At 36.3% G+C, this 20424-nt stretch overlaps 2 protein-coding genes across 4 annotated transcripts; both read left to right on the plus strand.

The window, feature by feature from the left end:
• Nucleotides 1-436: 436 nt before the first annotated feature.
• Nucleotides 437-5721, plus strand: sgcb (sarcoglycan, beta (dystrophin-associated glycoprotein)). The gene is made up of 6 exons (XM_082146989.1): nucleotides 437-500; nucleotides 1825-2034; nucleotides 2718-2903; nucleotides 3009-3200; nucleotides 3374-3505; nucleotides 3825-5721. The coding sequence occupies exons 1-6, from the start codon at nucleotides 486-488 to the stop codon at nucleotides 4029-4031; spliced, it is 942 nt and encodes a 313-aa protein (XP_082003115.1). The 5' UTR covers nucleotides 437-485; the 3' UTR covers nucleotides 4032-5721.
• A 144-nt stretch (nucleotides 5722-5865) lies between these two features.
• Nucleotides 5866-20399, plus strand: lrrc66 (leucine rich repeat containing 66). 3 transcript variants are annotated; one of them, XM_082146987.1, is made up of 6 exons: nucleotides 5866-6215; nucleotides 6627-7058; nucleotides 12159-12328; nucleotides 12568-12910; nucleotides 13076-17922; nucleotides 18535-20399. In XM_082146987.1, the coding sequence occupies exons 2-6, from the start codon at nucleotides 6638-6640 to the stop codon at nucleotides 20092-20094; spliced, it is 7341 nt and encodes a 2446-aa protein (XP_082003113.1). In that variant the 5' UTR covers nucleotides 5866-6215; nucleotides 6627-6637; the 3' UTR covers nucleotides 20095-20399. The 3 variants fall into 3 exon arrangements, with proteins under 3 accessions (XP_082003113.1, XP_082003112.1, XP_082003114.1); XM_082146986.1 differs by having other exon boundaries at nucleotides 13076-20399; XM_082146988.1 differs by lacking the exon at nucleotides 18535-20399 and having other exon boundaries at nucleotides 12568-13217.
• Nucleotides 20400-20424: the final 25 nt, after the last annotated feature.

A 20424-nucleotide genomic window follows, 5' to 3' on the forward strand; every position in this document is an offset into this window, starting at 1 on the left:
TGTCTTTTAAAATATTTAAGTTATAATTTTCACTTTATTTTTTTTTACTTTATTTCTTTCAGAAATGTATAACTTTATAACTGGGAAAAGGGGGGTTGGAAAAATAAACAAAAGTAAAAACATAATAGAAACGTTATAACTGATTCTCTCTAGCGTTAACATTGAACTGGGGAAAATGTCTTTATTTGTACTTTCCTTATACGGCGAGTCTGGGCGGCTTGTGATTCACAACTGGCTCTTTATAGCGGAGGAACAAACCATCTAACATATCAGTTCGTACTCCCTTAAAAGTATTCCTTCTTCAAACTTGGTCTGTATTTCTAGAATTATTTTTTTCAGGATAGACATGTTTGAAGTGTATAGTCCGCGTGAAAGTTTGGCTATTTGTGGTTATTGTGTGGATAACGGTTCTCTCGCAGTGGTTTGTCCTCCTCAGGCTGTGTGAAGCTGTCAGTGCAGTCAGTGTTCTGAGAGGGAGGGTCAACATGGCGTCGGAGCAGGTCTGTTTTCAATGTGAAATGTAAATGTTTTCTCCGTTGTGATGCTTTTCAAGCGATTTTCGGCGTTAACACGAGTCGTGTATATTAACTTCAAACCTCAAACGATGTCAATAGCGATGTATGTTAATGAGTAACGATCATCTGCGCAATTTATATCCGGATCTTTTATGGAAAAATTTACTCATAATTGCTGGGTTACATTTGCTTCTAAGTTTGCTCTTGTTATACCGAATGATGATACTTTGGAGCTTTAAAATAAAACCTTTTTCTGTCTAAATACATACGCTCTAATTTATTACCGAGGAACGGGGTGCGTGTCATTTATTTTTAGGCATAGGCTACATTGTAGACAGACGAACTCATATACTGCATTCCTGAGACTGCAGCACTAGTTTCTTATTTAGCTATCACACTGTAATAGCATGAAAGTGTTTATTGTTAATTAATTCTAAAAGAAGATACATTTCACTGAAAAATAGCTGAAATATTGCGGAACCATATGCCACTTCATAATCTCTTCAGTTCAGTATTATTCAATGTAGGCTATGGAATTATTTGCATATTCCCAAATCAGACCACCACATTCACATGAATTTGAAATCACTTAATTGTCACTATTAAGTGCGCTACTCAAAATAAATCTATCTTAAATAGTTCAAAAGGGAAGATTGAAATATATATTAAATATTACACTAGCCTATATTATACAGTGGTATTACGGCATTTAAAGACATGCTTAAAATAACATTGCATTGCATAATTATATAACTAAATAATAAAATATTAAACTGAAATTATATTTATTTAAAAATATATAGTTTAATAACAAAAATACATTTGTTAGATTTAAAATGATAAAAATAGATATATTGTTATTATATAAAAGAATAAGTATAATATAATGTTATGTAATAGGTATAATGTTCAAATTAAGATGATAAAGTATTTTGATACTTTGTGGCTGTCAAACATTAGTGAACATGTTAATATAGTTAATATGACTCTTCTGCTAGGACACCTGTGTGAACTCGAATCCACAAAAAATTAGGTTTTTTTAGATGCATTAGATACATTTTAAATGAGGCCTAAGTATTTTTGGTTCTACAATAAAAATGTTAACACCCAAACTGAGCAGCACTGACAGCAGAAGCCTAGAAAATATCTTGTTTGCAATCTATGCAAGTAAAGCTGAATATTGAAGGGGTTCTTGTTGGTGTGAAATTTAATGGCAGACCACTTGTAGCAGTAATGGATTGTCTATTAAATGTGCAGTAACATACAATAATTGTAACATCTAGTCATCCTTTTTTCCTTATATCCACAGGAAATCTCAAATGCCCCAGTGAAGAAATCTATGCGGGAGAAAGCTATCGAGCGCAGATCAGCTAATAAAGAGCACAACAGTAATTTTAAGGCTGGATATGTTCCAATTGAAGAGGAGCGACTCCACAAGACAGGACTGAGGGGTCGCAAGGGCATCATTGCCATTGGCATAGTCATCCTACTCTTTCTGCTTGCGCTCATTAATCTCATTGTGAGTTTATCAGTTGTTTGTTGTGCCTATGATATTATTAATATGATAGGATATACTTAAAAACTAGCATCTAATTTTTAATTTTTTTAGCAAGGATGCAATAAATTGATCAAAAGTGACCGCAAAGACATTTATGATGTTACAAAATTTTATTTCAAATAAATGCTGTTTTGAACTTTCTATTCATCAAAGAATCCAGGGGGAAAATGTGTCACAGTTTCGACAAAAATTTTAAGCAGCACAACTGTTTTAAAACATTGATGATAAAAAATGCAAAAAAGGTCTGCTGCACTCTAAAAATATTTGATTGTAAACAGGAGATAAAGTTAAAATCTCAGCACCTAATTAGCTGGGAGAGCGCGGTGAGTGTTTTGATTGGAACATTGATAATAAGAAATGGTTCTTGAGCACCAAATCAGCATATTAAAATGATTTCTGAAGGATCATGTGACACTGAAGACTGGAGTAATGATTCTGAAAATTCAGCTTCATCATCCCATTTAAAACAGTTATTTTAAATAGTAATAATATTCAACAATCTACAAATTCTCAGTTTTGAATAAATGCGGCCTTGTGAGTATGTGAGTCACTTTGTGACTTCTTTCAAAACCACTTCAATTACATCTCTACTACTCACTTGAATACAGAGACACTCATACATTATCACTGTCTGTCTTTTATAGATAACTCTAGTGATATGGACAGTTATACGGATAGGTCCGGGAGGTTGTGAAAGTATGGAGTTTCACGAGAGCGGCCTGCTACGCTTCAAACAGAAGGCCGATATGGGTGTGGTTCACCCGCTGCACAAGAGCACAGTGGGCGGCAGGAAGGACCAGGACCTCATCATTACTGGCAACAATAACCCAGTCAGTCAGTCAGTCAGCATAGTATCTGACTTTCTTGCAAATCTGTATCCTCTAAGTGATTAAATGAGAATGTGTATTAATTTAGGGTTTTTCTGCGTGTTACAGGTGGTGTTCCAGCAAGGCAACACTAAGCTGAGCGTGGAGGAAGATAAAACGTCTATCGTCAGCGACTTGGGCATCTCCTTCACTGACCCCCGCACTCAGACGACGTTCTTTAGCACTGATTTTGACAACCATGAGTTCCACCTGCCCAAAGAGGTCAAGGTTCTCAATGTGAAGAAAGCTTCTACTGAGAGAGTAAGCAACTGTACTCATAGGCTTATGAAACCTGAATAATTGAGTTCAGTTTGAAACAAGTAGATGTACCTAATCACACTGCATACAATGGGACAAATCTTAAAGCCTTGATATGAGATTTATGATCATCTTAGAGGTGTGTTTGTACAGTGACTCAGTGCCATACTTTGCAGATTACCAGCAATGCATCATCTGACCTCACTATCAAAGGAGACGGTAAGGCCATTATTCGTGGCAACGAGGGAGTTTACATCATGGGCAAAACTGTGGAGTTCAGCATGGGTGGGGACATCGAACTGAAAGCGGTAAATATTGTAAAATGTCATTACAATTGAAAATAACTGTTGTCTATTTTAATATATTTTAAAATGTAATTTATTCCTGTGATGGCAAAGTTGAGTTTTCAGCATCATTACTCCAGTCTTCAGTGTCACATTATCCTTCAGAAATCATTCTAATGCTGATTTGGTGCTCTAGAAACATTTCTTATTATTATCAATGTTGAAAACAGTTGAGTTGCTTACTGACCCCAAACTTTTGAAAAGTATCATAAATATGAATCTGAACATAAATATGAATCTGAACATATGAGTTGTATGAATGTTTTTTCTGTTTTGTTTGCAGGAAAACAGCATTATTCTAAATGGCTCAGTGATGTTCAGTCCTTCGCGTATACCAAACTCCTCTCTGGGGGGAGACTTGTACTTCAATGAGGGGTTGGAGAGGTATAAACTTTGTATGTGTGCAGATGGGACACTGTTCAGAGTGCAGGTCAAATATTCTAACATGGGCTGCCAAACGTCCGACAATCCCTGTGGAGCAGCACACTGATGAAAGTGAGATGAATACCACTGGAATATATTTCCTCATCCACGTTTTCAAATGAAACATAACATTTCGGGTGAACTGCCAAAAGATACAAAGATGATAATGTGGGTTTTCTTGTTTTTTTTTTTTAACTGGACAATAATTAGCCTATAATATTAGTTTACACATGCAATATACAAAAAATGCACACAATCCGCTCCCACACTCCCACAAGGACAGTTTCTACTACATGCCCATTCAACTTTATTAGAGGTCTAAGAACACACACTCAACACACATACCTCTATGATGATAATCGCTCCCTACAACCATAAATCCGGCCGGGCACAAACAGTACCGTTTTCTTTTATGGCTGAGAGCTCCCTGTGCATTATCATTGGCTTACCTCAGTGATTTACAGTCTTTAAGTTGCCTACTTTCAACCTTCACTGCATGTGCTTTATATATTGTACCATAGCAGAGTAATTTGAGTCCAGTGATTTTCTGAGCAGTATAATTAGACTCTTTTACAATTTCCCTCCGGTCATTAATAACCATCAAATGGCCACATAAAAAGAGGGATGTTGTTTGACTGATACAAATGTTAAAATAGTGCCATAAACCCTCTGTATTGTTTAGTCTGAAAGATCTACATGGTCATTTTGGCTTTAGAAGAGGGGATTTAAAGTGGCCAATATTATTTAAAGTGTAAGTTCACCCAAAAATTTTAATTTTAAACCTGTTCATCTTCGGAACACAAATTAAGATCTTTTTGATGAAATCCGAGAGCTTTCTGTCCCCCCGTAGAATGCAACGTTATTACCACTTTCAAGGCCCAGAAAGGTAGTAAAGACATCGTTAAAATAGTCCATGTGACTACAGTGATTCAACCTTAATGTTATGAGGCGACGAGAATACTTTTTGTGCGCAAAAAAACTAACAAACATATAGACTTTATTCAACAATTTCTTTTCTTCACATTGTAAACACACACGGGTTCTATGTCAGAACACTGGCTCAGTGTTGGCGGGATCCTGCGTCAGCATCACACGCATGTGTCGTGGTGCTCACGTGAACAGCGTCAAAGACTGACACAGAAGAGAAGAAATTGTTGGATAGTCATTACTTTTATTGCGAAAAACAAACTTTTTTCTTTTCATTTCTTTGTAAAAAGAATTTCTATCTCTATCTTCACTGAAGCAGGATCAGGACAGCCACATCTTATGTAACAAACACTGTAAGCCTGATCCTGAAACAGTGGTTACTGATACATCAATTCTGGCACATATTTTCAAGGTTTGTATTATAGTGCCCTTCTTAGTGTGCCATGGACTAATGACATGTTCAGAGGTGTGTACCATCTAATATCTTTTGATAAGATAATAACAGGAAACTTCTGTGATATATATTCGAGTTATCCAAGTGTGATATTTTGTGCAATATAACCTTCTTGGCCTGGTTTTTCTGGGTACATGTGTGGTATTTATTGTTGTTTTTGAATACAGTATTATTGTGATGTCCAAGCTCTGTGCTTAAGAGACTAACTGTCAGAAGTCAGACTTTCTTTTCAACCCTGCAATGAATTAGTCTGAAACCATCTGATCATCTGAACTGTGGTTTTAGTTAAAATCACAAGTATTCTGATTGGGAAAATCAATGCTTTCACACTGCAATGTTTTTGTTAATAAATGCAAAAGCAGGTTTTGATTGAAAAGAGATGTCTGTTGTCATTGTTTGTACTGTTACATGAACAATCTCAGTGCTGACAAATATTAATTATGGTTATATCATGCAGTGACTGAGTTAAGGGATTCATTTACTTTTCAATTATTAATTTTGGTTAATGATCTGGTGGAAATTAAATTCACTAAAATATCAATCCATATTTATGTAAAACACCTGTTTATTCTTATTTATTAAATAGGAAATCTTTTTATAGTTTTTGTTATATTTTATTTGTTTTTTCAATGCCTTTAAAATACTTGGGAGGGAACAAACCTGAGTAAGACATTAACTCAGGCAAGTGAGTGATTGCAGAACTATTGTTCTGTGTGTGTTTCTGGTGCCATAATGCTATTCAGACTTTGATCTCAGGGAAGTTGGAGTTAAAGTCAAAGAATTTCTCAGTCAAGTCTTAGTGTTTTCTTGGAAATTATCCGGCTACAGTCAGATTGTCCGAGCCGAGTGGATCATCGATACCCTAAAAAGGTTAGTTTTAAATAAACCTACACAATTTTTCATACAGTGTATCTGTGATTTGTTTAAAAGTTTTACTTTAATTTTACCTTAAGCTTAGTTAGGCAAGTAAACGATTGGTGTTTAATAATTTAGACTTGAACTGTGTGTGTGTGTGTGTGTGTGTGTGTGTGTGTGTGTGTGTGTGTGTGTATATATATATATATATATATATATATATATGTGTGTGTGTGTGTGTGTACATTTAATTTATTTTACCGATTCTGTGGTGCAGCAATGGATTTCATGAGGGATCATTTTTTCAGCTTTCATCTTATATCTTTTTGTTGTTGTTTGTCTCTTTATATTGTACCATACAAATGTGAGTATGCCATTTCCTGTCATCATTTTAGATCCATCATTTGTTGTGTTTATATTTTTCAGGGCTGACTATAATGTCAGCATACAGGTCAGTGCTTGGTGTGGCAGTGCTGCTTCTCCACCTCTGGGGGACACACTCCTTTCCCACCCCTGCCTGTCCTGTTCCCTGCCTGTGCCAGCAAGGTCCTCTCCTGAACTGCTCTTCTTTAGGCCTGACTACGACTCCCACACGCATCCCAGCAACTGCGGTTTCCTTGAACCTATCCAATAATGCCCTGCGTTCTCTGGCTCCTCTCAGCTTTGGTCAAGTGAAATTGATGGGACTTCTGCACCTTTGGGTGGGAAGTAATGCTCTGGAGAGCCTGTCTTTGATTTTGAAGAAAGACCGGTCAGGCACTAGGACACTGTCAAGTGGAGAACAGGAATGTACATCCTGGGCATCTGACCTTCAGTTGCTGTCTGCAGAAAGAAACCATCTAAAACATCTACCAAAGGGTACGTGCATGCAGCAAGAGTATGCATATGATACACACAGCATTAGTAATTTATACTTTAAAAAACATCTCTGCTCTTCGTTGTCCTGAAAAACATATTTAAATTATAAAGGAAATCAAGGCAACTTAATTGGCCACATTACTATAATGATGACATTCCCATCCTTAGTGTTAATTTTATGTGATGGGTGGATGGAAGCAATAAAATAAATTCTAAAATGAATCATGCCATTTCAATCCTTGCTGTTAAGGAATCATTTATTTATTTATTCATTTTTAATAATTAAATAATGAGAACTACTACAAACATTGAAACTAATTCTTAAATAATTAGATCTCTGTACTATTTAATCTGTGACATTCATAAAACCCACACACTCTCCGCCCAGGTATAAATGACTGCATCGTCAGTGGAACTTTGATCTGTTGCGATTACACACTCTTCTGACCTGTTAGATTCCATTTAAACCAGTCCACCCTGGGGATGAAGTGAAAAGAAATTACCTATCATCTAGTCACAAGGGTTGGGCGCTGGCATTCCAGTGCCTCATGATGGGCTATAAAAGGGTAATAATAGTCTAAACATTCCAGAGAGTGAATTTTATTAGGGCCTTGTATTTTGACCAACCTTCACATTAACTCTAACATGGGATTCTAGTCTGTCCAAAGGTGTCTTAAAGCCTTTGCGTACTTACGCTATGCCATTTTGTAGTGTACATAGTGTGAGTAGTTCAAATACATGTATAATGTAATTAACCGAAAAATAAAGTATGGCCCTGTCCCAAATGGCACACTTCATATGCACTTACAATATGGTTCTTTCATGCGGTTCACACCGCCACCAGCGAGAGCGTCAAAGTGGCTGGAAGTCATTCATTTTCAATGTGAGCTGGCGGCGAGCTCCGGCGAGGAGCTCCACTTTTGCGACGCCTCCCCACATTTGTACGTTGATGGGCGTTTCCCGCCGTGGTTTTGACCGAGCGGGAAATGTTGCGTATTAGAACAGAGGACCTGCAAGAGACTTCTTTAGGTACTAGTGCCTATTCTTTAGATACTAGTGCTTATTAGTACTTATTCAATAGATACTAGTACTTATTCATTAGATACTAGTACTTATTCATAAGATACTAGTACTTATTCATAAGATACTAGTACTTATTCATAAGATACTAGTACTTATTCATAAGATACTAGTACTTATTCATAAGATACTAGTACTTATTCATAAGATACTAGTACTTATTCATAAGATACTAGTACTTATTCATAAGATACTAGTACTTATTCATAAGATACTAGTACTTATTCATAAGATACTAGTACTTATTCATAAGATACTAGTACTTATTCATAAGATACTAGTACTTATTCATAAGATACTAGTACTTATTCATTAGATACTAGTACTTATTCATTAGATACTAGTACTTATTCATTAGATACTAGTACTTATTCATTAGATACTAGTACTTATTCATTAGATACTAGTACTTATTCATTAGATACTAGTACTTATTCATTAGATACTAGTACTTATTCATTAGATACTAGTACTTATTCATTAGATACTAGTACTTATTCATTAGATACTAGTACTTATTCATTAGATACTAGTACTTATTCATTGGATACTAGTACTTATTCTTTTGTTACTAGTAACAAATACATTTTTTTGCCATTGACTTCTATGGGGATCTGTCATTCAGATATCAACTATTCAGTTCTGACTAGTATGTATTCCAATTGTGACTAGTACATATATATTAGATACTAGTAGTTATTTATTAGGTACTAGTACTTATTTTTTAGATACTAGTACCTATTACTAGATACTAGTATGTATTCAATAAATACTAGTACTAAGTCATTAGATACTAGTACCGATTAAATAGATACTAGTACCTATTCATTAGATACTAGTACTTATTCATTAGATACTAGTACTTATTCATTAGATACTAGTACTTATTCATTAGATACTAGTACTTATTCATTAGATACTAGTACTTATTCATTAGATACTAGTACTTATTCATTAGATACTAGTACTTATTCATTAGATACTAGTACTTATTCATTAGATACTAGTACTTATTCATTAGATACTAGTACTTATTCATTAGATACTAGTACTTATTCATTAGATACTAGTACCTATTAATTAGATACTAGTACTTATAAATTAGCTACTAGTACTTATTCAATAGATACTAGTACCTATTTATTAGATACTAGTATTTATTCAGAATGTTACTAGTAAGATTTTTTATTTTACTAGTCACAACTGCTTTTTTACTCGTCTTATGTTATGACTAGTCAGAAATGCCACTGGATAGTTCAATTAAAAATCTTACTAGTAAAATAAAAAATCTTACTAGTAACATTTGGAATAAATACTAGTATCTAATAAATAGTTACTAGTATCTATTGAATAAGTACTAGTAGCTAATTTATAAGTACTAGTATCTAATTAATAGGTACTAGTATCTAATGAAGAAGTACTAGTATCTAATGAATAAGTACTAGTATCTATTGAATAAGTACTAGTATCTAATGAATAAGTACTAGTATCTATTTAATAGGTACTAGTATCTATTTAAGAGGTACTAGTATCTAATGACTTAGTAGTATTTATTGAATACATACTAGTATCTAGTAATAGGTACTAGTATCTAAAAAATAAGTACTAGTACCTAATAAATAACTACTAGTATCTAATATATATGTACTAGTCACAATTGGAATACATACTAGTAAGAACTGAATAGTTGATATCTGAATGACAGATCCCCATAGAAGTCAATGGCAAAAAAAATTATTTGTTACTAGTAACAAAAGAATAGTTACTAGTCACTATTGGAATAAGTACTAGTATCTAATGAATAAGTACTAGTATCTATTTAATAGGTACTAGTATCTAATGAATAAGTACTAGTATCTAATAATAAGTACTAGTAACTAATGAATAAGTACTAGTATCTAATAAATAAGAACTAGTATCTAATGAATAAGTACTAGTATCTAATGAATAAGTACTAGTATCTATTTAATAGGTACTAGTATCTAATGAATAAGTACTAGTATCTAATGAATAAGTACTAGTATCTATTGAATAAGTACTAGTACCTAAAGAATAAGCACTAGTATCTAAAGAATAGGCACTAGTACCTAAAGAATAAGCACTAGTAGCTAATGAATAAGTACTAGTACTTAATGGAATAGATACTAGTATCTAAAAAATAAGTACTAGTAGCATGAAAATAGAGACTAGTCGGTTTAAATGATTAAATGTTAAAACGGCTTGCCATAGCACTAGTACCTAAAGAATAAGCACTAGTAGCTAATGAATAAGTACTAGTACTTAATGGAATAGATACTAGTATCTAAAAAATAAGTACTAGTAGCATGAAAATAGAGACTAGTCGGTTTAAATGATTAAATGTTAAAACGGCTTGCCATATTGAATGTCGTTTTCAATGAGGTCATTGCAGATATCTGTAATTCAGTTTTGCCTAGTCAAAACTGAATTACAGATATCTCTATCTGTCGTTTCGACTAGTCACAATTACGTTACAGATATCTTGAATGACAATTCCAACTATCCAAAATGTAATTACGAATAGTCAGAAAGACATTGTTGATATCTACAATGTTAATTCCGGATAGTCAAAATTAGCTTTTAAATGTTAAAACGGCTTGCCATAAGCTCCAAAGCAGACTTCTTCCCGACAGTCAAAGTGGCGTTATGTCAAGAAAGCATGGACTCGTAGGAATACTACGAGTGTTTAGGGTGTAATTTGTGACAGGGCCTAGGTTGAACACTTCATGCACTCAACTGTCGCAGCTTTCCTCACATAGGAGCTATCAGCCGCCTGCTGGATGGCAAAATAATCGTATAAAATTGATAAACTAGGCGGTAGCTTAAATAGTGTATAGTATATCATTTGGAACACAACTATAATTTGCTATAGCCTTCCTGCTGTTTTACATTTAATCAATCTATTTTGTTAAAATGTCTGAAGCATAGGACATTTAACTGGGAATCTTAGATAATGTTTATTAAATTAGGGACCAGAAAGCCAATTCAAACACGTTTTGAATATGGTCTCTTGAGGTTTGTCTTAAATTTTGTATCCAGTGCTATTCTAAAGGGAATAGCTTAATATTTCTTTTCATTTAATTTCTGAAATGCTGGAATTTAATTTCTGAAATCCAGGATGTGATTGTCAGTGTTGATAGCCACTACAGCAATTTCAGCAAGGTTTTAATGCTTCTGTGTCTGCTTTGAAACTCGTTTGTTTGAAATCTAAATGGACTTGGTAAACAAAGACCAAGAATCAGGTTTTAAATTGTTGCCTTAGCCTTAACAGATGCCAATCCGGGAAGCCTGTAAGCAGCACTGTGAATTAGATGGCGCCTCAATGTTTTTCACCTCTTTGTGATTCAGGGCACAGCCTCAATGTTTCTCTCTGATAAACTCGTTCAACAGACCCTCGCTTCAGCTCAGTAGTCAACACGGTTCTTAAAATAGGCAAGATTCTCCATTTCTCTTCTCTGACAGACATACCTGAGCCATTGTAAGCCTTCCACTCTGAATGAACTAAATTCTTGACGTGTTTAATAATATTTGGGATGTACTTGTTTCAGACACTGTACATCTAAAAAAATGTAAGTGCTTCAGTTATAGATATTAAGACAAAAAAATTTGCCACAAAGATGCAAATTCTATTAACTAATACTTAGCATACTATTACCAACAACTTGATGGTGACGTCCTGAAGGTGTCCAAGAAGTGTTGCTGCAAGAGCCTCAACTAGAACAAGTGGTGATTCACATAGTGCTCACGTGGTGTGCAGTACTATGTTAGGTGTTGTTATGGACAGATATTTGTGGGGTCATGGCCAGCTGAATTTTTTTTATTTTTTTATAACTATTACAACATTGTTTGTCTTTTATAACTCAAAACAACTGAAAAATGCCTGACTTTGCAATCTAATAAAAACTCTGTACCTCAAAGAACACATTTATATTTAACTAAAAAGTTTATCAGTGCATGGTTGTTAATCATTGCCTTTTGCACCAATATCCATTTCTCCTCCAGGGCTGGGCTGCATGAAGTCCCTGCAGATTCTTCAGCTGTCTTATAACCAGATATCTAAGATAGGTCTTACTGACCTGGACAACTGCAGTTATCTGAAAGAGCTACATCTCCAGCATAACAGCATCACAAGCATTCACCCAAATGCTTTTGTAGACCTAAAACAGCTGCAGGTAACATCTCAAATATTTTGCTTATTTGAGTAATATTTTAATACTGGTCAGATGGTTTAGTTTAGTTGTTTTTTTTATCCTAGTGGAAAATCATCATAAGAGTTTGTCTTATGTTTGGGAGTATGCTCCATCAGCTCCACTCTTTTGACAGACTGTAGTTAAAAAGTAAATCAACATATTTTGCCCAGTGTGCATTAAAACTTGGGAAACATTTTTATTGACTCACTAATTCCATCCAGGTCCTTGATCTGAGCTATAATCTGCTGGTCACCATTCCTGTCCCTGCCTACCAGTCCCTGCGGTACCTGAATGCCTTGGTCGATGTCTCCTTCAACAGATGGAACTGTGACTGCAACTTGCAGACCTTGAGAAGATGGTTAAGCTTTGATCATGAAATGGGTAATGTTTCCTGGCAAGTGGTGTGTGCCTCTCCACCACATCATGCTGGAAAAGATCTGCTTCACCTGAAGGACTCAGAGCTCACTTGTCCAACACATGAATACAGCACATCTGGTCACCATCATAACATGATTGTCTACGAGGGGATGAAGATATCAATTCCTTGCAGCAATGACAGTAAAGGTGCTACTTCTGTATTTTAAATTATAAAAGCACAGTCCAATTTACTATTTTAATTCATAATTTTAAAATATGTTTTTACCGTTATTTAAGTAACTCCTAAAACCTGCATGTAAACAATGTAAATGTTAATCTACTTTTGGTGATAAAATTCACTTTTTATTCTAGATATTATGCAGGTTCATTGGTGGACTCCACAGGGCCAAGCCACAAATAACCAACCAGAACTACTAATTAAGGACATCACAGAGCAGCATGCAGGACTTTATATATGCATTTCAGGTGCCCAAGGGGAGCACATATCAGTATTTGATCTACAGGTCTACAAAAAACACAGTGGCTCAAGACCACGTAGGGAAGCAGCAATTATCTTGGATGAGCAAGAAAATGTTAACTTTCCAAGAAATGATCCAGTTATACGGCAAGGGACAAGGACCCAGTCAGACTTTGTTCTTGCTGTCTGCCTGTCTGTCATTATTACATTCATTTTAGCCTTTATCCTTGGTGTTTTTTTGAGACCACTGTTAGACAAGTTATGGAGGAGAATACGATCCAAGAGACAATCTTCACCCCCACCACCACCAACAACCTCCTCAACTGGACCCCAGCCATATGTGAATGAGGGTTACTCTGATGTAGAAGACCAAGAACAAGAAGTGAGAGTGGGTTCAAGAGTTACATTCGGTGAAATCACAGTTGAAGATCAAGTGCCTTACTATGTCACTGTAGAGGATGACCACGCAGATGGCTCCTCTGAGAGCAACACAGAAGCTGATACTCTTTATGAGGAAAGTGAAAAAAAGAAATCCTCAATAACTGGTGGGAAACAGCAGGCCTTTGATGTGGAGAATCATAGAGGAAGAGCAGACAGCAGTAGTAGCAGCTCACTTCAGGAAGGCGAAGTAAATGCTTTAGTCACAAATGGTAAGAAACTGCTACCCATCGCAACCGAAGACATGCCAAAATCCATGGAATTTGAGCCAATTCCAGATGCAAATGATATCATCCAGTTAAAAAGAAGGGGCAGTTCTTCAGCATCATCTCACTCAAGTCAGGAAGATAACTTTTCAAGAGAATTAAGGGAATCAAGTGTTGACCCTCCTCCTGTCACTATACCTGCAAACAAAAATACAAAGAACAGAATTCCAGGATTTACCACAGAGCCATTTTCAGAATGGTCATCAAGGCTGACAGAACAGAATGTTGATGATTTGGACCCAGAGTTGTGGAATGACAGTGGAGAGAGCTTTTCTTTCACTGAAGACTCTGAAAGGTCAAGTATCCGGGACCTCTCCAGCTCTGCTTTGGGACACTCATTGAAGGACGATGACACATGGAGGCAAGGCAAAGTAGAATCACCTTCAGACAAAATAAAAATTGATTCAGAGGTGTTTGATCTTGACAAACCATTTGGTAAAGAAGTTCTTGTTGATGATGTAAAGCAGTTTGAGCTCTCTGACATAGAAAGCCTATCTAATTCAAGTGACAGTGATGAAAGTGTAGGTGGACCAAACAAGTATATTGTAAACAAAGAGTTAGAAGAATCAGAAATCATAGATGAATCAGACACAGAGAACGGTGCAAACTTGGACACTTTAAACAGATTCGGCACTCTTGAAGATGTCACATTTAATTATAAAATGCCTAGTGCTGGCATTCTAATAAAACAAGAGACTATCACTTTGGAGCCTTCGGACATACATTTGACTTTTACTCACGGAGACAGTGTCGATGAGGGTATGCCTATTGATGATTCACAGGGGAATTATGAGTATGTAAACAAATCAGACAAATTTGCAATATCTTTAGATGTGGGTCCTGTTACAGTGCCACAGGTTAAGAGATATGTTGAATTTAAACAGTCCAAACCTCATTTTGGACGCCCAAGTCTGCCATCATTATCGGAGATGGAGGTAAAATCTGAAGCGAACATTGATGCATCCTCTGGAGATAACAGAAGCTTAAGTCAAATAAAGGTGTCTCCTGATAAAATTCAAAAAGTGAAGAGATACATTCACTTCAAACAGCCTGAACCTCATCCCCCAACTCTGCCATCATCACCTTCCTTAACCAAAAAAGATGCTATGATGGAAGCTAAAAGTTATAGTTCATCCTCAGAAGATGATGCTCAACTGACAACTAAGGATGACAATTTCTTCAGGACAATGGATGTATCTTCTGATGAAGTTTCAAAAGTAAAAAGATACATTTCATTTAAACAGTTTGACTCTTCTTCCCCAACACTGTCAATATCCAGACCTTCAACTAATATTGAGAGCACAACTGAGGCAACAATACAATCTATGCAGCTCAGCACCTCACCAAAAGATGCAAGTCAAGACATAAAGAAATACATGTTTTTTAAGCAGCATGAACACCATTCCTCATCTCTGCCATCATCACCTACCTCAAGCAGGAAAGGTTTATCAGGGAAAAAGACTAAATACAAAAAACGATATGATCAATCATACTATGGGAGTCATGAGAGCCTTCCACTATACCATGTCCATCCTGTCTATAGATCAAGTATAAACAGACTGAACAGGGGCTATGATACTGATAGATCAATTTCCAGTGAAGATGAAGATCAATTTATGGAGTATCCAAGAAAATTAGAGATTACAATACCACCTGAGATAAACAGAGGATCCATCACATCAGATAAAAATACAGACAAAGTCCTCAACATTGACTTTGATAACTCCTCTAGCAGCACAGATGTATTTGGGAAGAAACATTCTAAAGGTCTAATGAGACTAAGAGCATTAAGTGCACGACTGTTCAACAGACAAGAAAATGAAACGGATGAGAGGAGGTCACCAACTGATTGGGATGTTGGAAGAACCACTGGTGTCTCTATTAACAAGACGAAAAAGTTAACTAAGGAACAAACCACTAATGAAGACAGTCTATTCGGAAGGAGTTTATCCCTTGATATCTTACCAAAAGTGAAGAGATACCTTCAGTTCTCGCACTCTGATTCCTATCTTCAAGTCCAATTACCATCTTCACCACCAACCACTGGGGTAGTCACACCTGACTTTATAGCGACAACTGAGTCCAGGAGATTCAGTTTCTCATCTGAGGATGATGTCAAACAAACCATTGAAGACGAAAAATTTGTTAGACAAGTGGATGTATCTCATGATGGACTACCAAAAGTAAAAAGATACATTCAATTCTCACACACTGAACTTTACTCGAAAACACTGCCCTTGAACAAACAAAGTATCTCAACTGAACAAGTGGCAAAACCTGAATCAAGGAGGCAAAGTACGTCTTCTGAAGATGATATCAAACCTACAACTAATGAAGACAAATTCTTCAGAAAGATAGGCGTTTCTCTCGATACAGTGCCACATGTTAAGAGATACATTCAATTCAGTCAGCCTAAACCTTACTCTCCAACTCTAACATCCTTACCGGTTTCAACCAAGAGACCTGTGGTGGCAGCGGAGACAAGTTCAAGCACATCTGACAAGTCAGATGACAAATCGAATGCTACAGGAACATTTTTGGGGGGCCAAATAGGTTTTAATGCAGTACCAAAAGTTAAGCGGTATGTTCAATTTACACAGTCCAAACCACGTTCTCCAACTCCGTCATCAGTTTCATCCTCTTCTACAAAAGTTACACCTAAGATAGAAGTGAAAACTGAAGCTAAAATTGACAGATCCTCTGGAGACCAGAGTTACTTAACGCAAATAGAGAAATCTCCTGAAAATATAAAAAAAGTGAAAAGATACATTCAATTCAAGCAGTCTGAACCTCATTCCCCAACTCTGCCATCACATTCTTTAACCAAGAAAGATGCTATAATGGAAACAGGGAGATCTAGCTCATCCTCAAAAGATGATGTTCAACCGACAACCAACGAAGACAATTTCTTCAGGAAAATAGGTGCATCTTTTGATGGAATTTCAAAAGTAAAAGGATACATCACATTTAAACAGTTTGATCCCTCTTCAGATACCACTTCAGATACACTGCCTGTCACACCTGAGGTGAAAACCAAATCAGAAGCAAGGAGATCAAGCACTTCTTCGGAGGATGTCAAACTAACTGCTGAGGAAGACAATGTCTTTGGACAAACAGGAGCATCTCTTGATAGAGTGCCAAGAGTTAAGAGATACATTCAATTCACACATCCTGAAAGTCAATCTCCTGTGCAGACAACAACTGGTCTTTTATCTGAAAGAGTCAACGTATCTGTGGTAGCTAAAGAAACAAGGAGATGGAGCACTTCATCTGAGGAAGATGTTAAACCATCTGCTAAAGAAGATAATATCATTGGGCAAACAGGTGAATACCTTGCCGAAATCCCCAAAGTAAAGAGGTACATTAAGTTCACACAGTCCGAACCTTATTCCTCAGATCTGTCACCATTTCCTCCAAGCACAGTAAAATCCTCAACGGTGACAAAAACAGAATATAGAGAAAGCACTCCATCTGAGGATGATTTTCAGGAAGACAATGGCTTGGGGCAAATAGGAGCATCTCTTGACAGAGTTCCAAGAGTTAAGAGATACATTGAATTCACACATCCTGAAAGTCAATTCCCTGCTCAAACAACTGCTCTCTCAGCTGAAAGAGCAAACGCATCAGCGGTAGCTAAAAAACCAAGGAGAAGCAGCACTTCATCTGAAGAAGATGTTAAACCATCTCCTAACAAAGATTATATTATTGAAGAAACAAGTGAATACCTTGCCGAAATCCCCAAAATAAAGAGGTACATTAAGTTCACACAAGCTGGACAGCATTCCTTAGATCTGTCATCATTTCCTCCTTCAAGCACAGTAAAATCCATTAAGGTGACAGAAACTGAATTGAGACAACCAGCCACCAGAGAGAGCACTTCATCTGAGGATGATGCTCAGGAAGACAATGTTTTTGCAAAAACAGGAGTATCTTTAGATCGAGTACCAAAAGTTAAGAGATACATTCAATTCACACATCCTGAAAGTCAATCCCTTGCTCAGTCAGCTGTCTCAGCTGAAAGAGTTGGAATATCGGGGGTAGATCAAGATACAAGGAGATCAATCACTTCATCTGAGGAAGATGTCACACTAACCGCTAAGGAAGACAATGTCTTTGGACATATTGGAGCATCTCTTGGCAAAATACCAAAGGTTAAGCGATATATTCGATTCACAAAGCATGAAAGTGAACCTCTTGTTCAGACAACAACCGCTCTCTTATCTGAAAGAATATCTGGGGGTTTTCAAGAAACAAGAAGATCAAGCACTTCATCTGAAGTTGATGATAAGCCATCTCATGATAATAATGTCATTGAAGAAAGAGGTGCATCTTTTGAAAAAATCCCAAAAGTAAAGAGATACATTAAGTTCACACAATTTGAACCTTCCCAGGGTCTTGCACCATTTCCTCTTCCAAGCACTGTAAAGTCTATGAAGGTGACAGAAACAGAATCAAGAGGATCTAGTACTTTAGTTGAAGGTAATGCACAACCATCTCCTAAGGAGAACGTAAAGGAAGACAAAGTCTTTGGGCAAACAGAAGCATGTCTTGACAGAGTACCAAGAGTTAAGAGATATATTCAATTTATAAATAAATCCCCTGAACAGTCAACAACTGCTTTATCAGCTGAAAGAGTTGGAATATCTGAGGTCATTTCAGAAACAAGGAGATTAAGCATTTCATCTGTGGATGATGACACACTAATTGCTAAGGAAGACTATTTTGGTGGACATACAGGAGCACCTTTTGATAAAATTCCAAAAGTTAAGCGATACATTAATTTCACACATCCTGAAAGTCAATCTCCTGTTCAGGCAACAACTGCTCTCTCAGCTGAAAGAGTCGATGTATCTGTGGTTGCCAAAGAAACAAGGAGACCAAGCACTTCATCTGAAGATGATGTTAAACCATCTACTAATGATGACAATATCCCAAAAGTAAAAAGGTACATTGAGTTCACACAATATGAACCTTATTCCTCAGCCCAGTCACAACTTCCTTCTTCAAATGTTGTTGAATCCATAAAGGTGACAGCAACAGAATTAGAGGGATCCAGCACATCAGCTGTAGATGATGTACAACCAGCTACTAATGGAAACAAAGCAGAATCAATGACACATAGCACTTCGTCTGATAATCTTGACAGAATACCAAGAGTTAAGAGATACATTCACTTCATACCTGCTGAAAGTCAATATCCTGCTGTCTTAACTGAAAGAGTTGGAATATCTGGGGTAACTCAAGAAACAAGGATATCAAGCACTTCATCTAAATATGTTAAACCATCTTCAACTGATTATAATATCATTGGAGAAACAGACAAATCTTTTGCCAGTATCCCAAAAGTAAAGAAGTACGTTCAGTTCACACAATCAGAACCTCATTCCTCGGCTGTTTCATCATTTCTTAGTTCAAACACTGTAAAATCCATAAATATAGGGGAAGTACAAGAAAAAAAGAAATACAGACCTTCATATGATGATGTTAAACAAAGAAGAAATCATGACAATTTCTTTCAAGAAATTGGTATATCTCTTGACAAAATCCCAAAGTTAAAGAGGTACGTTACATTTACAAAGACTGAACCACCTACTTCAACCAAATTAATGAAAACAGATTTAACACCTACAATGAATGCAGACCTAGAAATCACATGGCCCGGATTATCATCTGAGGGGTCACCTCCTGTCTCTATGAAAAAAGGGTCTGCACTGATAATAAAGACTGCATCTGAATCACGGATGTCTAGCTTTAGTTTCAAGGACAACATTATGACAAGAGAGTCTATGGACAAACAATCTGTAGGACATCAGGTTATGGATGTACAACCACCACAGGATGAATTACCAGCATTTCCACAGACATCCCCACCTTCATTGGAACAGGAGGATGCAAGAGAATATCTCAGAGAAAATTCAGAAGTCCTTCAAAGGCAAGAACGCAGACGATTACTGCAGCAAAGAAGAACGGAAATGGACAAGTTCAACGTTGCATCCCTTTCCTCCATGCAACAAGAGGGCAACCAGCAGGACAAATCCCCTAAAGATGATGGAGGAGCGACACCGTTACAAACAGAACAAACTTACAGCAGTATCTCTACAAGAAACACAGCCACTTCCAGCCACACAGAAGAAGCTGAAGCCCCAGTTTTACGGGGGCTTAAAACTAAGAATATCTCAACTCCAAAGTATAAGGAATTTTTAATTTAGATAAAGAGTTAATTTTGACTTGTCAAACAAACAATGTTGCACAAATCTGAGCTGATGCTTTTAAAATCTCAGCTTTGAGGATGGGGATTTGCTTTTTAGTAAGTATTGTAAATGCTGTAATATAATTATGAGCATAACCTAAACTTCTTTCAGTATTTCCTAAAAAAAAAAAATTCATCGAAACAATGTATGAATGTAAATAGGAATGTGTATTGTATAAGATCATAAACACTGTGTTGATTTTATGGGTCATGATATGCAGTAGTAAAAAAAATTAAAATCCAGAGAGTATTAATTGCACACAATGACAGCGGGAGACCCCCAGGATTA

Source organism: Leuciscus leuciscus (genome assembly GCF_965113295.1).
Source record: "Leuciscus leuciscus genome assembly, chromosome: 19".
In the NCBI taxonomy this organism is placed as follows: domain Eukaryota; kingdom Metazoa; phylum Chordata; class Actinopteri; order Cypriniformes; family Leuciscidae; genus Leuciscus; species Leuciscus leuciscus.